Source organism: Heloderma suspectum, chromosome 3 (assembly GCF_057233095.1).
Source record: "Heloderma suspectum isolate Gila_16-S chromosome 3, 16-S_ref, whole genome shotgun sequence".
Lineage (NCBI taxonomy): Eukaryota > Metazoa > Chordata > Lepidosauria > Squamata > Helodermatidae > Heloderma > Heloderma suspectum.
In genome coordinates this window covers 91,459,867-91,479,108 of record NC_139460.1, presented here as the reverse complement: position 1 = coordinate 91,479,108, position 19,242 = coordinate 91,459,867, and the positions used below count along the sequence as shown (strand labels likewise).

Sequence of the window (19,242 nt, the reverse complement as noted above, 5' to 3'; positions counted from 1 at the left end):
TGTCCCCTAAGGCTCCTACATCACAAAAAATCCAACTACAGACTACTGGAAGGAGGAAAAGACCTAGTTTGCATGATCACTGCAGCCCACCATAGCTTATTTACACCACGGTGGGTTGCGGCACCCATGGGTGCCAGATTGCCAATTTAAGCCCCCCAGTGCGTCTTTTCATGTCATGTGAACCTAGCAAAGATGGCTTGTTAGAGTGGTTAACAAACCACCCCACAGCCTTACAACAGTCCATGGGTTCTGGTAGTTTGTTAACCCTCGGATGACACAAGAAACCATGCCAGCGAGGGTAATTATGTAAATCAGGCCAGCACGCAACCGGCACGTGCAGGGTGGTTAACAAGCCACCATGGCTTATCAGACACCCTCACGTCATGTGAACCGGACCAAACACTGTTCAGTACTATACCTTCTGGTACAGGAGTTACACAACCCATTCCTTTAGTTGTCTCACAGCATTTTTTATGTTCCGGACAATCCATATCAAATCTGCATGAAATATTTAATGCTTCCACTTCCTTTTTTGGACAGGCACCAAGTCTTGAGGCAAATTCACTGGATCTGTTGAGGGCTACAGAACAAGACATTGACAATACAATTTCATCCTCTGGCCAGGATTCAAAGAGCTACTTTGGGTATCCCCAACAGCTTGAGTATGCCCAAGGGGATTTTTAAAAAATTCTTCTTTTATTTGAACAGCCCCCCACATGCCATACCTCAAAATGCCTTTGGATGTCCCCTCAGATTCAAGGTGTTTTTCTATGGAGCATGGGGAAGGGGGCTGCTGATGAAGAAACACAAGCTTAAAGCTCTCTTAGGGGCATGGAACTCATCACTGGGTCTTGGGATCCTAGCCACTGCCTGTTTGCATTAAATCTATTTTATTCAATACACAGCATCATCCTCACACTGGATGTGGATCTCTTCTGCAGTAGTCACCTCCTGCTCTTACCAAAAAACAGGGAGGAAAAGGATGAACATGTAGAGCAGGGCTAGGCAACCTTTTGGGGCTGTGGGCTCATTTGACAATTTTAGAAACTGTCCTCAGCACCACCACAAAATGGCTGCCTAGGGAGACGTGGCAAAGGACAAGTAACCTGCCCGAAAGACTGAGTACAAGGCAGAGGTGGGGTCTGAACCCCAACACACTAAACAACTCCTTTGAACCCACAGTTTTCAGCAGCAACATAAATCTTTTTCATAGCAATCCCAGCTGCCAGTAAGAAAAGGCGTTCATCTTTCTTTCTTTTTTAAGTGGGAGGGGCAGGGCACTTTGGCAGGTGCCATGAAAGGTGCCCAGGGGTGCACTGGTGACTGCAGGCACCACACTGCCTACTTCTGACTTAGAATATTCAGCAGATTCCTGTCCCAGAGGTAATGGTCAGCTACATGGGATGTTTACCAACCTTCCTTACCCTCTTTGTCACCTCTGCCCCAGCCATTACACAAGTAAAGGGAAGGAGGACAATGGATACTGAGGTTGAGAAAGGAACGTAAGAAGAGCCCTGCTGGCTCAGAGCAAGGGTCCATCTAGTCCAGGATTCTGATCACACAGTAGCCAACCAAATACCTGTGGGAAGCCCACAAGCAGGACATGACTGCAACAGCATCCTCTTGCCTGCGTTCTCCAGCAACTGGCGTACAGAGGTATACCGCCTCTGATGCTGGAGGTAGCATATAGCCATCAGGACTAGTAGCCATTGATAGCTTTCTCCTCCAGAAAGAGGAGAAGGGGTTGTGTGTGCCTCCCTCTCTCTGTCCCATCACTTCTTCAAACTATGTATGTGCACGTGTGCATTTGAAGAGAAAGGGAGGGCAAAAGGCTTTGTCCCCTTCTCTAACACACAACCATGTGTGCTGGTGTGTAACACAGAGTGTGTTGCATGTATGTGTGCAGCACATGTATATGTAAGCAAGGGGAAAATGTGCATACCATTTACATGCATATGTGAGGGTGTGCAGGCATATTCTTCACACTGGGCAGTGACTACAAATCCATTCTTCTGCCCCTTTCCCACTACTCACACCCACACTTGTAAATATTAGATTCCATTCCTTCAGAAAGACTTAAATAGAGCCAAGGAACAGACCTTTAACTAGATTTGTCTGATCCAGTGGAGGCTGGTGTCTCCAATTCCGGTGGGGCTATGTATCCATTTTGGGTTTCAGTCAGAACCAGCCAGAACGCTAAAGAAACTATCCAAGGTGCTAAACCCTATCCCCAAAATGGACCACAAGCCTCCATTGGTCTGATCCTATACTGTTGGATGGCTTTGTTTGTGGAGCCTGAGAATGTGAACAAGGTGCTTGGTAGGGCTCAGTCAACCACAAGTTTGCTTGACCCTTGCAGTTTGTTGCATTACTTCTGGCAAGGAGGGGACAGCTGGCTGGGTTCAGGAAACAGTCAGCTCCTCTTTAAGAGGGACCGGACCCAGCTTCCTTAAAGGAGGCAACCATGCAACCATTCTTGGAGAAACCTTAATTGGACCTGGAAGATCTTAATAATTATAGATGACTGGCAAATGTCCCTTTCTTGGGCAAGGTGTTAAGAGTGTGAGGTGGCAGATGAGATCCAGTCTTTCTGGATGACAATGATTCAATCAGGATTTAGGCCTGGTTTGGGCACCAAAACAGCTTTGATTGCCTTGTGGGATGACCTCTGTTGCAAGAGAGCTGAACATCAAGAAAAACTTCCTGTCAGAGCAATATGACAATGGAACCAATTACCTAGGGAGGCGGTGGGCTCTCCCACGCTGGAGGCATTCAAGATGAGGCTGGACAGCCATCTGTCAGGGATGCTCTGACTTGGATTCCTGCATTGAGCAGGGGGTTGGACTCGATGGCCTTGTAGGCCCCTTCCAATACTATTCTATGATTCTAGAGCCAAGGGGAGTGCAATCTTGTTGATTCCCCTTGATCAGTGGCTTTTGATGCCATCAGACTTGGTATCTTTCTGGAAACCCAGTTTGAGTTAGGGCAAAATCAGGGCTGTTATGCACTTACATGGAGGTAAAGGGTAGTATCCATGTTAGTCTTGTGTAGAGTCGAGCCACTGAAATGAGTGGGAATTAGGTTAGACATTCATTGTAATGGGTCTACTCTACATAGGACTAATTTGGATGCTACCCAAAGAAAACTAGCATGCATAACTCCACCATGCATGCTAGACAGAATATTCAATTTGGCCCTTAGATGTGCGTGGGACTGCTTGATGGTGGTTCCGCTCATACTTATAGGGCCATTTCCAGAAGATGGTGCTGGGGGATTTCTGCTCAGCTGTGTAGCATTTTTAATTTGGGGTCCTGCAAGGTTCTGACTTATGCCCCATATTGTTTAGCATCTATATGAAACTGCTAAGCAAGGACATTCAGGAATTTGGAGTGCATTGTCAGGACACTGATGACATGTATCTCTATTTCTCCCTCACAGCCAGGTGAGGCTGTGGGTGTGTTAGACTGGAAGTTGGCTATAATAATGGATTGGACGAGGGCTGAGGCTCAATCCAAACAAGACAGAAGCACTGCTAGTGGGTGGTCCTTGGTCTGGATGAGGGGTTTCAACCTATTTTGGAGGGGGTTGCACTCTCCCTGAAGGTCTAGGGGGGTTGGGGGATACCCTTAGATCCACCACTGTCAGAGGTTTGAGTGGCTCTGTGGCACAGCTTAGGCTTGTATCCCAGTTATAAACCCTATCCGATTGTGGATAAGCTGGCTGCAGTGTGCCATGCTCTGGAAACCACTCTTTTGGGTTACTATAATGCATTGTACATGGGGCTGCTTTTGAAGATGGTTCAGAAACTTCAGCTTGTGCAAAATATGGCAGTGAGAGTTTTAACCAAGACCAGATGGAATGAACATATTACACTGGTCCTGGCTCATCTGCACAGGCTTCTAGTTCCTTTCCAAGACCAATTCAAAGTTCTGGTTTTGACCTATGAAGCTGTACACAGCTTGGGAACTCAGTATCCCAATGGAACACCTCATCCCATATGTGCATACCTGTTCCTTAGGTCATCTATGGAGGACCTCCTCCAAAGTTCTCCTCATTCTGAAGGGCAACTAGATCTTAGACAACTAAAAATGTCTCACTTGATCAGAAACATCACATGTCAGTAATGTTCTGTTCCAATAGCTACAGTGCAAAAATTAGTTGATTAAGGCCTCTGGTAAACAAGAAACTATTCCGCTAATACAAACTCAAGCAATCTTCACCTGCCAGCTAAGCAGATGGAAATGAAAGCCAGCCTGTCTACATCTGGACGATATAGATAAGAGAACAACACCTTACAGTTTTATAATCAGGGAGATGCCAGCCTCACCCATTAGGCTTACTCAAGAAGATTGATGATTAAGCAGCCAAATATTTTCCTTCATTTCAGGACTGATTATTTCAGTTTGTAGAGTGTTATCAAAGCCAGGTGTTGTTGTTATTATTAAGTATTGGTATTGATAGCATCATTTATATCAATTAGTAATAATTATGACTATTACTTTAAAAGAAATTGTATGGCACCGAAATGTTTAGTTACTTTTCCGAAGGATGTAATAAACAATCAAGAGAAGTGGCATATGAGCTAGAAATAAAAATGAATCAAAAGGACAGAAAGACTTGGAGCATTGGCCAAGCATATTCAAATAGTAACCTAGTCAGACTTTGATTCATGGGATAAATGGGCTTTTCAAAATACATGCATAAAATAAACACATACAAATATTCTTGAGATTGCCTGAGCAACTGGACAATTTAGCATTAGTTGTTACTAAGAGTACAGTTGTTGATTTGATTTGAGGTATTCATGTTTTTTGAACTTTGTAAACCCAGTATCTTGCTTATGAGCCTGTCACAGCAGGAATCCAAGCTTTAGCTTAACTGACTTTGGTGTTCAAGACAGCTCTTTCTTTTTCAAAGGAGGGCATAAACATTTTAACAAGTCACAGATGTGGTCTGAAAAACCAGTGTAAGCAACTGGGGTGTGTAACAATGCTGGCTTAGAGCCATCGTCACCATTAATCTGGAATGTTGGGGTCATCATTTTTACATGAGCCAAAACACAGAGACAGACCTCCAACATGTCCCTGTCAAAGTCTATCAAGCTATAATTATTATAGGAGCAACTCTCAGAGCGAGGCCATGTGTCAAGCAAACCTTCAAAAGATAGAAACCAGTGAATGGGTTCCATCAGTTAGTAGAATTCTCCCTGATGTATTCACATGGGTGGCAGAAAAGAACACAGTTCTTATGCCCCCACATAACTGATCTAATGAGAAAGGAATGACAAAGAGTTTATAACAGTCACGGTGGCAGTGCTGCTGCTTTCATATATTTAAATATTTATTATTGTGTTGTGATTTATTTTAGAACTATTTAAATCTGTAAACTGTTCTGAAAATCTTCAGACTTACGGAGTGGAGTGTTAGTTGTTGACTAACAAAGGCAGGGTAAATATTCAAAAGTAGCTGATGGGTGCTGAGAGATAAATAAAATTAATATCACTCATATTCCTATAACAGCCACCCTCCCAAAACTGCCATTAAAGGCTGGTACACCTTTTACATGGCTGATGAGTTTGTTGCTTGTCCCAATTGTCTTCTGGTGACGACCTGTAATGTTTAAAACTAAGAATCCCATCTATTCAGTGGATATATACTGGAAAGCCACAGCCAATCTACATCAAGCAACGGGCTGGCTGTGCCTGATTTCGTAAGCTAAGCAGGGTCAGCCCTGGTTAGTACTTGGATGGGAGACTGCCTGGGAATCATTGAGCAGGGGGTTGGACTCGATGGTCTTGTAGGCCCCTTCCAACCGTATGATTCTATGATTGTCCACCCTATTCCCACATGTGTTAATTAATTAGTTAAGTAGAATTAGTGGTAGCAGCAGCATTTACCAAGCATCCAATAAATGAGGCACTGTAAAAAGTTAGAAGAAAATAAATAGTGGCCTGCTGGCCTACAGCCTAAACAAAGCGCATGCCCTCTCTTCAGACAATTATGATGTGCTGGTGGGAGGCACACAGTGGCCAAACAGTAAACTTGTCTGCCACATAAAGTGTGAAGTTGTGCTTGGTCTGCCATCCAGGCAGAAGTAAATGCTAGCTTCCAAAGGGTAAAAACTGAAGAGATGGTATCAAGGGAAAACTCACACTGAAGAGCCCCACAGATCTCTCAGCTCCAATCACTTAGAACCCAAGGAAAGCTACTCTGAGTAACATCAAGGGGAACATTAACAACTGTGACATATTGTGAATTCATTCCACTAGTTGTCAATTTCCTCTTTTCATAATTTATTCAAGACTATGTCTAGACAGTACATTACCATTCACAGAAGCTGTGACTAAGGCTCTGAGGTCTAGAGAATGATCCGAATGAGGCAAATGATGCTTTTCTGCTGCTGAAGCTAAGGCTAGCCCTGAACTAGAGATGGGTGAAAAACTAGCTGGGTTCACACTTTAATGTAAACTTACCAAATTTGCACTTTCTGAACATATACACAAAATGGAATGCAGTTATTCACACTATCCTGAATATTGTGATCAAAGATTCTTTGCGAATCAAAGAATGTGCGTAAAAATGCATATAATTGTGGGGCTGGAGGAATGCGTGCACAAAAATGCATAATGAGAAAAGAGTGCACAAAAATACATCAAATTAGTGGGACTGCTTGGGGAAAATGCCAAAATTTTTAAAAGTGTAGACAAAAATGAGCAGAAATGCAGACAAAATTACATGTGAATCTTTGTGCAGACTATTTAGGGGGGAAAATTGCAAACTAATGTGGAAATAGGATGTAATTAACTTAATGTTGGAAAAATAAGGAACTCAGCAGAATCAAACTTGACAGAGCCATCCATCCCTACCCTGAACATGACCACATGGGGGAGAATTTGGGAAGCTACTCTGAGCTACCTGCAGGAAGAGCCTTTCCTCTGCCAAGACCCTGGAGCAACCTGTCCCTAGGCTCCTGTCCACATTTGGAATTCATGTTGCTGAAGTTCATGATTACACAGTTCAGAATATGACTTTGGCAGGCTTTCAATGCTCAGCTGTATTACGAATCAAGCAACATTTTCTGCAGTTCTTCTGCAGCTAGAGAAGATTTTGCCCGTGTATGGTCAACATTCAGCAGGCCATGAGCGCCCAAAGCCAGTGCTTTGTAGGTGTATGTGCAGTAGTTCTTAAACCTTTTATTCTGGGTGCTTCCAGACAGCATTATCAACCAAAAGGCACTGTGCAGCTATTCCATCTTTTCCTCCTTAATGGATGTTTTGTGGTAAGAAAACATATGGAAGCACACTTTTGTCACTTTAGGAGCTAATTTTTCATGAAATATAAATAATTACTGTATTTCCTTTTCTTAATAGATGATTTTGACAGAAGGATGGATTGAGTGACAGCACTTCTATATTCAGGCTAATGGAAATGTGGGTCTACAGACTTGCAAGTTAGTATGTATGAACGATAACTAAAGTGAGCTCTATCCAGTTTATAGAAGTTTTCTCTTTATGGAATGCAGCACATCTTTGGGGTAGGATTAAAGGTTTTTTTAAAATGAATGATGACTGGAAGATAGTAGTAAAATGGTCACACACACACACCCAAATCTGAAAACAGCTAAAATTAGCCTTTTCATCTCAAAACAGACTTTTCAATTGAAATGGGATGCAGTTTTGTGCAGGTCCATTGAACTTAAGCAGAATACCTCCAAGATGCACTCAAATGGGTTGGGCAACCTCAGGCCTGCAGGCCAAATCTGGCTCTCCTGGGTTCCTAAGTCTGATCCTCTGGGGTTCTCCAGATGGCCATGCTCCATTTTCCTGGCCCCACACCCCTTTCTATGACTACCAAATCATTATGTGGTTTTATGGCTTTTGCATGGTTTTTCTCCAGTCTAAAAGGTTGAAATTCTTCTCCCAAGGCTTAGTTACTGGCAGGAAGAGTAGATACAATATGCTGGGAGTTTTTGTATTTTAGCTCCACTTCTTTTGCCTTTGGCCCCACATATCACTGGAGCGTAACCCCCTGAGAGCTTCTTCAAAATTGAATTCAGCCCTCAGGCTGAAAGAGGTTCCCCTCACCTACACTAGAAGGAAATACAAGAGTTCAGTGAGTGTGACAATTTAATCATTGATTTGACCTTGGAACCCTTGCCCCTCAAAGTAGCTAAAATCCACAGGTTTCATTAAGAATAGTATGGACATGGTCCAAACATGTAGATTATCCATGTGGTAGTTATCCATGCAAGAAAAAGCCTTGGACTACAGCACCCTCCCCAATGACATGTATAAACTGTAAAGAGAACTGCGGCCTAGAAATATAAAAGAGGACATCTGTGCATAAGTACCATTCTCATTACACATTACGTATGTGAATGAAAGGGCAAGGATGCACAAGCCCAAGGCTCACTTATGTGTCCTACAGTGCAATCTTATGCATATTTAGACAGAAAAAAGTCCTACAACTCCCAGCATGTCCCAGCCAGTATAGGATTGCACCCTTACTGCATTAAAAGCCTACATGCCCAGGTTGTATGTGAAGTGGCCTAAGTGATAAGTGCAAGTATTCTAGCATTGAGATTTTGCAGTTTCGAGCCTAAATATATTTGTTTCATTATTTGTTGAATACTTACGTAAGGAACAATAGAGACCCACTTGTTCATATCCATTACAGCAATCCGTCAGATTCACACTCTCCGGGACTGTAACAGGATGGTACTCTTCTTTATAAAAGGTTTTGGTGCAAATCCTCCATGGAATCCATCCTCCACATGGTGTTTGCTTCTCATATGACTTTTGGTAGGCAACCATTTTGTTCACATGCCTGGCGACACTATAATTGCATAAATGGTAGCCCAGCAAGGAGAGACCTTTCTCTAGAAAGGAAGATGGAGTGATATCTATTAGATAGGAATTAGTGACACACAGGTATCCACCCACCCAGTCACAATCGAGCACAAGATTGCAACTTTGAGAACTGGTCTTCAGCTGGTAGGTCAGGACCTACAAATACATGAACCACAACCAGCTGCACAATTCCCATTTGTGGATGGGGGGACATGTTCAGAGAGAAAGGGAGGGAGAGTAAGGGGAGAGAAAAGCAAGAAGGTATGGTATAAAAGATCCTACTTGGGAACAACTGCAGATGGCCAAAGACTATTTAATTAAAAACAACAGCACTATTTTCCTGTTTCTTAATAATGTTTTAAATGAGTTTAAATAAGGAAGTTGGCTGAGGCAGCTGACTTTGGGTGCCATGAAACAACAGCAAGTTGTCAGTTATTTCACTTATTATTGTTGTATTTTTACTGCTAGGGAGGGGGAGAGGTGCTTCTGGACTTTTTCAGTAGGTGCCAAAATAACATGTCTGGCTTTGGGTGCTCTGCACCTTTACTTTCAGGTGGCTGTTTATGAATCACCAAAAAGAGGAGCTACTTCACCAAAAAAGGGGACAGAAGAGGAGACCGATTTGCGCAGAATTTACATATGCTAGTTTATATGTTCCCCTTCATGGATCACTGCCTTGTTGTGGCGAAGGGGCTTGCGTAACTCAGTGAAGCCATAAGCTATGCCATGCAGGGCCACCCAAGACGGACAGGTCATGGCAGAGAGTTCTGACAAAATGTGGTCCACTGGAGAAGGAAATGGCAACCCACTCCAGTATTCTTGCCAAGAAAACCCCATGGAACGTATCACAAGGCTAAAAGAGATGATGACGGAAGATGAGACCCTCAGGTCGGAAGGTGTCCAATATATTACTGGGGAAGAGCAGAGGGTATTTCCAAGTAGCGCCAGAAAGAGTGAAGCGGCTAGGCCAAAGCTGAAAGGACACTCAGCTGTGGATGTGTCTGGTGGTGAAAAGAAAATCCGATGCTGTAAAGAACAATATTGTTTAGGAACCTGGAATGTCAGATCAATGAATCAAGGTAAGCTGGAGGTGGTCAAACATGAGATGGCAAGATTGAACATCGACATCTTGGGAATCAGCGAACTCGAATGGACAGGCATGGGTGAATTTAATTCAGGTGACCATCATATCTACTACTGTGGGCAAGAATCCCTTAGAAGAAATGGAGTAGCACTCATAGTCAACAAAAGGATGGGAAAAGCAGTACTGGGGTACAATCTTAAAAACGATAGAATGATCTCAGTACGAATCCAAGGCAAACCATTCAACATCACAGTAATTCAAGTCTATGCCCCAACCACTGATGCCGAAGAAGCTGAGGTTGGTGGGTTCTATGAAGACCTACAACACCTTCTAGAACTAACACCAAAAAAAGATGTCCTCTTCATCATAGGGGATTGGAATGCTAAAGTAGGAAATCAAGAAATCACCGGGATAACAGGCAAGCATGGCCTTGGTGTACAAAATGAAGCAGGACAAAGGCTAATAGAGTTTTGCCAAGAGAACACACTGATACGAGCAAACACTCTTTTCCAACAGCACAAGAGATGACTCTACACAGGGACATCACCAGATGGTCAATATCGAAATCAGATTGATTATGTCCTTTGCAGTCAAAGATGGAGAAGCTCTATACAGTCAGTAAAAACAAGACCTGGAGCTGACCGTGGCTCAGATCATGAGCTTCTTGTTGCAAAATTTCAGCTTAAATTGAAGAACGTAGGGAAAACCACTAAACCTTTCAGGTATGACCTAAATCATATCCCTTATGAATATACAGTGGAGGTGAGGAATAGATTTCAGGGATTAGACCTGATAGACAGAGTGCCTGAGGAACTATGGACGGAGGTCCGTAACATTGTTCAGGAGGCAGCAACGAAATCCATCCCAAAGAAAAAGAAATGCAAGAAAGCCAAGTGGCTGTCTGATGAGGCTTTACAAGTAGCTGAGGAAAGAAGGGAAGCGAAAAGCAAGGGAGAAAGGGGAAGATATATCCAACTGAATGCAGAGTTCCAGAGAATAGCAAGGAGAGACAAGAAGGCCTTCTTAAATGAACAATGTAAAGAAATCGAGGAAAACAACAGAATGGGAAAGACTAGAGATCTCTTCAAGAAAATTGGAGATCTCAAGGGAACGTTTTGTGCAAAGATGGGCATGATAAGGGACAAAGAAGGCAGGGACCTAACAGAAGCAGATGAGATTAAGAAGAGGTGGCAAGAGTACACAGAAGAACTATACAGAAAAGATCTTAATGTCCCTGATAGCCATGATAGTGCGGTCACTGAACTTGAGCCGGACATCCTCGAGAGTGAAGTCAAGTTGGCCTTAGGAAGCATTAGTAACAACAAAGCTAGCGGAGATTACAGCATTCCAGCTGAGCTATTTAAAATCCTAAAAAATGATGCTGTTAAAGTGCTGCACTCAATATGCCAACAAATCTGGAACACTCAACAGTGGCCACAAGACTGGAAAAGGTCAGTTTACATTCCAATTCCAAAGAAGGGCAACGCCAAAGAGTGTTCAAACTACCGCACAATTGCGCTCATTTCACATGCTGGCAAGGTGATGCTCAAAATCATACAAGCTAGGCTTCAGCAGTATGCGAACCGAGAACTACCGGAAGTACAAGCTGGGTTTCGAAGAGGCAGAGGAACTAGAGATCAAATCGCCAACGTTCGCTGGATCATGGAGAAAGCAAGAGAATTCCAGAAAAACGTCTATTTCTGCTTCATTGACTACACTAAAGCCTTTGATTGTGTGGATCACAACAAACTCTGGCAAATTCTTAAAGTGATGGGAGTACCAGACCACCTTACCTGTCTCCTGAGAAACCTGTACGAGGGTCAAGAAGCAACAGTAAGAACCAGACATGGAACAACCGATGGGTTCAAAATTGGGAAAGGAGTACGACAAGGCTGCATATTGTCACCCTGCTTATTTAACTTATATGCAGAGTACATCATGAGAAACGCCGGGTTGGATGAATCACAGGTCGGAATTAAGATTGCCGGGAGAATTATCAACAACCTCCGATATGCAGACGATACCACCCTAATGGCAGAAAGTGAAGAGGATCTAAAGAGCCTCTTGTTGAGGGTGAAAGAGGAGAGTGCAAAAGCTGGTTTGAAACTCAACATTAAAAAAACAAAGATCATGGCATCTGGCCCCATCACTTCCTGGCATATAGAAGGGGAAGAAATGGAAGCAGTGACAGATCTTACTTTCTTGGGCTCCAAGATCACCGCAGACGGTGACTGTAGCCATGAAATTAAAAGACGCTTGCTCCTGGGGAGGAAAGCTATGGCACACCTAGACAGCATAGTAAGAAGCGGAGACATCACCTTGCCGACAAAGGTCCGTCTAATCAAAGCTATGGTTTTCCCAGTAGTAATGTATGGCTGTGAGAGCTGGACTATAAGGAAGGCTGAGCGCTGAAGAATTGATGCTTTCGAACTGTGGTGCTGGAGAAGACTCTTACGAGTCCCCTGGACTGCAAGGAGGTCCAATCAGTCCATCCTAAAGGAAATCAACCCTGAGTGCTCATTGGAAGGACAGATACTGAAGCTGAAGCTCAAATATTTTGGCCACCTAATGCGAAGAGAAAACTATCTGGAAAAGACCCTGATGCTGGGAAAGACTGAAGGCAAAAGGAGAAGGGGACGACAGAGGATGAGATGGCTAGATAGCATCACCGATGCAATGAATATGAACTTGAGCACACTCCGGGAGAAAGCACAGGACAGGTAGGCCTGGCGTGCTATGGTCCATGGGGTCACGAAGAGTCGGACACGACTGAACAACAACAACAGCAAGTTTATATGTATAGATGTAAATTTAGAAATTATTATAACTTAAATAAACATTCAGTACATCTCACCATAGTGCAGAAGACTGTGACCAGGTGACCTATGACCCTGCCTGTTCAGTCTGCTGTCCAGGTGCTAAGTGTGGGTGGGCCACTTCAAGGCCCCTCCCTGCTCTCCCCTCTTATGGTTCTTTATCTTTAGCATGGAATTAGACAGGCCAGCCCTTCAAATAGGGGACACCTTCAAAGAGAGGACAGTCCTCTGGCAGCCATTCAAATAGAGGACTGTCCTCTGTAAAAGAGGACACATACTGCCCTCGAGTAGGTGTTCAGCCTGTTTTAGACAGGGCTGCACTCCCCCTTAACAATGTGCAGGCTGTTCCATGTGCATTGATCTACAGTTATTTTTTTCTTTCTTTTAAACATTTGGAGCATACCACCATACTACTTTTGCTTTTAGTAAACCATTTGTTTTTAGACTGAGGTGAGTGTAGCTTGGGACTCAAGGAACAGTTAGCAGCTCTCCAATACTTGCATCAAATTTACTTTTAACAATATTGCTGCTCTCAGGACTTGTTTCACGTGTCACACTTCCAGTTGTGCTTGGCTGCCACGTTATCAAAGTAGGTATAAAAATACTATACGTAATTTGTGTTGCCTGCTGTGTTCACACATTGTTAGTGGTTTCTTTCTACTGAATGTTTTAAATCAAGAACAATTTTGCATTTGAACCACAAATTTTGCCACAATCTACTATGAATGTAACATATCAATATTTCTAAGAAATTGAGATTATCCCTGTTATAAATATCTCCGTAACAAACCTGCAATATTTCAGCTATGGCTAGTTGTCAGATTAACATTTTAATTTTCACAAATATGTTTGATAGCACAGGTGAAAAAGCAAAGGTGACAATCAACCAATAATTCTAAACCTAGTAACCATCTTCTTATGGTCATGCTGGAAAATTTAGCTAGTAGTTGGTAAAAAAAAATAAAAATCCAACAAAACACATTTTAATTAGTTTAATGGCAGTCTAATCCTTGTGATTGGGCGCTAAAGAGCAGAGAATTCTAATTTGTAAACATCATCCAAATTGTGCTTAGCAACTCTGCACAGGGGAACAGCAGTTCTCTGAGAACTCGGCTCTGCACTCTAAGCTCTAGGTTGTAACTTGGCTCTCAGAGGAATCCTCAAACACCATTTAGGTCTGGGCTTTGTTGCTCTGTCCTAGCTGGATTAGGGTACATGTCAACAGGACCTCTTAAGCTATGGTTAAGACTAGATTCCTCAGTAGTTTCTTTGCTATTATTAGGGTTAGGATCCAAAGGTGCCAGGATTTAAGAAGGGAGGTAATGCCTGGAAGTATGGCAAATTTATTTATTTAAAAATACTATCCCCATATATTCAGAATTAAGTTCAGCCTTCAAGGTGGCTTACAATTAGTTTTAAACAGGACCAAAATACACATCAAAATTAGCTTAAAACACCACAACTTAACACCCAAAATATACAGAATAGCAGTAGTAAGCAGCTGTTAATAATTAGCAAGTAGATATTATTTGCCATGAAAGGTTGAGGAGAACAAGCCAGTTTTATCCTTGCACTAAAAAGAATAATCTGGTGCCTGAGGAAGGAGTTCCTCTGTTTGAGTGCCCCCCCCCCCCCAAAGGCTCTGTTTCTGGTAGCCACCCATCTCACTTCTGAAAGTGCAAGTACCTGAAGCAGGGCCTCAGATCATGGGCCATAGGACCAGTGGTAGACCACATGCAAAATGTCCCAGGTTCAATCCTTGGCATCTCCAAGCAGGGCTGGGAAGAGCTGCTGCCAATCATTGTCGACCAGGGGTGGGGAATCTCTTTCAGCCCAAGGGGTACATTCAGTTTTGTAGACGCTTTTAGGTCCACTTTCCAGTGGTGGGCTGTGCCAGAGGCAAAAGGGGCAGGGCCAAAAATACCAACATATTGTAGTTTAAACCTCTTCCACCAGTGACTCAGCCTTAGGAGAGGCTTGTCATCTTTTTAGAATGGGGGAAAAAAATGCACAAAACTGGGAACACCAACTGATTGGTGGTTGGGGGAAAGGAGGTTAGGCTTTGCATTTTTTTAAACGTCATTTTAGTGTCATTCAAAACTTCCTTTTCCCCTATCCATTTCCTGTCCTTTGCCATTCTGTTATGACCATCTTCCTACAAAATTCAGTATTGTAAAAGTTATTGCAAAAAGTCTGGGAACAGGATTCTGCAGCCTAGCTGACATTTTAAAGCCCCCTTCGCCTTTTATGTTGAGACAAGTCAGGAACAATGAAATAAGGCAGCTTCTCTCCCTCAGCAGCTGAAGGAGGAGGGAGAATTTCCATCAGGAGTGGAGCAGAAGACGCGGCCACATAATTAACGTAACATATAGCTTTGCCACTTGCTTCTCAAAATCTTGTCATTCTGAACTGGTGATATTAATTCAAACCCTACAGGTTATGATCTTGTGGGCTTCATAGTGGCTACCACTGTTTGTAATGAAACTAATGATTAGAATTCATGAATAGTGTGATTATCCACGACAACAGCGAACATTAAGAAGAAAAAGAAATAAACTGTAAAATGCAAATATTCCTAATTATTCAGAAATAATAGCCCAGCCTATAATTTAAGGGTGACTAAGCAATAAAGCCAGTGCTTAAATATAGTGATAACAGAGGATCCATATAGTCTCACTATTCCTATCCATCACTGGACTAAGCAACATCGCAGGCCCCATGAGGGACAGTATTCTGGGGTTCTGCATGGTTGCAACCCATGAACCTCCTGTTTTTAAACACAAAGATAGACCCTCACATATGCACACACAGTGACCTTCATCCTATTCACCACATCCTGTCCCTGAAATCTTCTCCAGAACTGATTTAGCTCATCATGCTGGCTAAGCTAATTTCCCCAATAGAGAATGTGATTGTAGAATTCCAGTGCCAGAAACAGAAGAGACGTGTCTATACATCAGTACATTCTCAGATAGTTATCACATAGCAGTTACCCCAATGCAAATGGAGCCCTTCTCAATAGCTTCCATAGCATACTGTGCAATCACACATCTCATTGAATAGCTGTAACCATAAAAGGTCTCACTGAATACAATGGGGCTCACTCCCAAGTTGAGCCCTGTTCCCGCTTCACCTGTCTTTTAAAGAGCTTCATAATAAAGTTTCCCCAGTTGTCACCCAGAATCCTATATAAAAAAAGATGACCAAAAACTCTGAGAATTTTAAATCCATGTTCGCCAATGAGATAAGGTGAAAAGGGCTTTATTAAGGTACAAGTAGGTTTTTGAAAAGCATCATTCAATGCCTCATCCAAATTAAAATTCTATGTGAAGCTAAGCGAATACAGCCCCCCAAAAGTGTATTGTTACTCACCTGTAAAGGTGTTGCTTATTCCCTGCCCTAGAGTGCTGCTCAGAATGAAGAGAGAAGCAATAAGGATCCTAGTCGTGGAACTAAAGGAGCTCCTCATCATTTGTGTAATATCTCTGTTCCCAGGGAACAAAGAGCTGTTGGTATTACATCCAGATTTTAGGAAATAAAGCAGAATTTCCCCCGTTTTTCTCCTTCATGTATAGGTGAAACAACTGGTGTTGGAACAAAGAGAGAACACAGCGTGTCTCTTGCCTGTGTGGGTTCATTAAGGCTTTCCCCATGGAATGGCTGCATCTCAATTACTAATCCTGGTCCTCAGCAACCTGATGTAGTCATTTACAGAACAACACCCTGATTAAAGCACATTTACTTGGAACCAAGATCCACTGGAGTCAGTTGGACTAACAAGTAAATAAGTTTAGCACTGGGGGAGGAGGGGAGGCTAAAAGAAGAATGGGTGAGTTACAGGTCAGCTTAGAGGCAGCTCTATGTTTGGGGCAAATGGGTCTGTGACCCCCTGCCTGTCCCCCACCCCCTTGCAGCAGAGAGATCCCTCAACAACCAGGTACATTTGCTCCAAGTACCACACATGCTCTTCTCCCGTACTCCTCCAGCAATCTCCGCTCTGCCTTCTGCCCCACCAGACACCACTGGGTTAGCTGCAACCCCCTTGTGAGAGAAGGGATGTAAGATGGGTGGGAGGGAGAAGGCTAGATTGAGCTTGGCAGAGGGAGGAGACTCCTTTGGGTGACAAAGGAAGTAGTGATAAATGGAGAGGGAAAGAGGAAAATACAAAATGTATGCAGGTGACCCAGCATCATGCTTTAAGGCAATGCCTTCTCACATTATGTCAACCCATTCTATGGAGGGCACCTAGGAGGGCACCTAGCACTGCTCATTAGAAGCCATTGCACAGCTATTCCATCTTTTTCTGCCGTCACAGAAAAGACAGAAGAAACAGTGAGAAAACACAGGAGGGTTACAAGTAGAAGAGGACAATGTCTGGATCCCCACATAAAATTTTGTGAATGAGACAGAACGATGGAGTGATACAAGCCTTACCTGGAAGCACCAGCTATATCATTTATGAACTGGCATGACATCATAGCACCCCACTCCATGATCCCTCCATAGCCTAAGTTGCAAATAGCAAAGTGATGCAAATCAATAAAATTGTCCCATTCACCTGCTTTCTCTGATGCTGTGTGTCACATTCCAGTACCTTTTGCTTTTGGACTTATCCCTTGTTGTCTCTTGTTGCCCTTTGTGCCTTTACATTGAAGATGTTTGAAGAATAGTACAGGAATAACTAAGAGCATCTCTACACCAGCCTAAATTCCTGCATTTAAAACGGGTCTTTCTGCTTCTGTTTTAAATGCAGGAGCATGATGGGCTGGATCTACACTTACTACCTTTTTTCACTTGCAATGAGGTTTCACCGCCTGCCTTTCACACTACGCAGTATCCGCGTATTGGAATCAAATTGGAACCGGAATTTCCCACTTCCGTGCTCCCGCTTTCAATACCTTAATATCCCAGTATTTTCCCTTAATGTGCTCTGATTTTCCGCCTTCGCTACCGTATCTGGTCGTAGTCCCCTCCCCCGCCTGTCACGCATCCAACTACTGACTGGGGCCAACCCCGCTTAGCATCCGAGAACAGACAAGCGTGCGCAGGAAAACAGCACAGCGCTCGAGTCTGAACCAAGCTCGTGCATTCGATGAAGCACTGCAACGGGGAGAATGGGTGAGTGTGAATAATCACGTGTTTGTATTTCCCTCCCGTCCAATCACAGCTCTCAACGGCCCCATGTCTTCTTCCGGCTACTGATTGCATAGCTTCCTTAGCAGCCCCCATTTCCTCAGCAACAAGCAAAGGGTTTGATGTGCATGCGCTTGTCTGATCTCCGAAGCTAAGCGGGGTCGGCCCCGGTCAGTAGTTGGATGGGCTCAAATGAGACTAAGTTTTACCCCCTTCTATCCCCCGCTCCGGATGGTTTTTTTAAAATTAAGGCGTTATCCTTGCAGAACCGAAGCTTCTCCGCGATGTTTCATAACTTTGAATCTTCGAAGATCATGCCTGAATTAGGAAAAAAAACATCGTGGAGAAGCCCCGATTCTGTGAGGATAACGCCTTAATTTAAAAAAACAAACAACTATCCGGAGTGGGGGATAGGAGGGGGTAAAACTTAGTCTCATTTGAAGGGATAGAACAACCCCCTGCTCAGTGCAGGAAGCCTGATTCCCAGGCGGTCACCCATCCAACTACTGACTGGGGCCAACCCCGCTTAGCATCCGAGAATAGACAAGCGCGCGCAGGAAAACAGCACAGTGCTTGAGCGTGAACCAAGCTTGTGCATTCGATGAAGCACTGCAATGGGGAGAATGGGTGAGTGTGAATAATCACGTTTTAATGCGAGAGCGTTTAACCCGACGGGACACCAAATTCATTGCGATGGCAGGCGCAATGTAGATCGGCCCATGGTCTCCCTTTACATGCACTTTCTTCCCCCCATTTACCCCCTTATCTGAGTCTTCCATGTTTCATTCTATAGCCACTAGATGGCGCTGTGGTCCAGTTCCTCTTCCTGTGACGTACTTTTCCTTTTCCGTGAGGGAACTCAAACACTGTAATTTCATAGCTCATTATCTCTGATCTTTAAAAAAAGATAGAATAAAGGTCATTTAGTGCGGGAGACACCCTGGAGGTTAATGATATAATCTAAAGGACCCGTAAACTTCCGTGGGTAACCAATCTCAATAGCAGGATAAAAGCTCTGTGGGAAGAAGCCCTAAGAGACAAGAGATGAAAATGTGGAGGAAACAGCACAGATATGCTCTCCAATAAAGTGCTCCAAGCTACCTAGGATCAGGTCGACTTGTGAGTAAATGGCCTAGTCTGTCATTGTAAGAATAGGAGTAATATTCACCTCAGTTCATGGAGGATAAGGCTATCAATGGCAACTAGTCATTATGGCTATATGTTACCTCCAGTAACAGGAGCAGGATGCCTCTCTACGACAGTTGCTGGGGAACACAAGTGGCACGGCGCTATTGCACTCATGTCCATCTTGTGAACTTCCCATGGGCCATTGTGCAAACCAAATGTTGAACTAAGTAAGC

At 43.5% G+C, this 19,242-nt stretch overlaps 1 protein-coding gene across 5 annotated transcripts in view; it reads right to left on the bottom strand.

Annotated features, from left to right (window-relative positions):
- Nucleotides 1-19,242, bottom strand: part of UMODL1 (uromodulin like 1) — an 86,177-nt gene that overhangs the window by 50,908 nt on the left and 16,027 nt on the right. For 3 of the 5 annotated variants that reach the window (XM_084843792.1, XM_084843794.1, XM_084843797.1), the window contains exons 1-2: nt 8,635-8,872; nt 419-580 (exon numbers count right to left, since the gene is read on the bottom strand). In XM_084843792.1, the coding sequence (XP_084699918.1) occupies nt 419-580; nt 8,635-8,812 (340 nt within the window). In that variant the 5' untranslated portion in view covers nt 8,813-8,872. Of the gene's footprint in view, nt 1-418; nt 581-8,634; nt 8,878-19,242 lie in introns of those variants that run through there. The other 2 variants (XM_084843793.1, XM_084843795.1) reach the window with 1 other exon arrangement.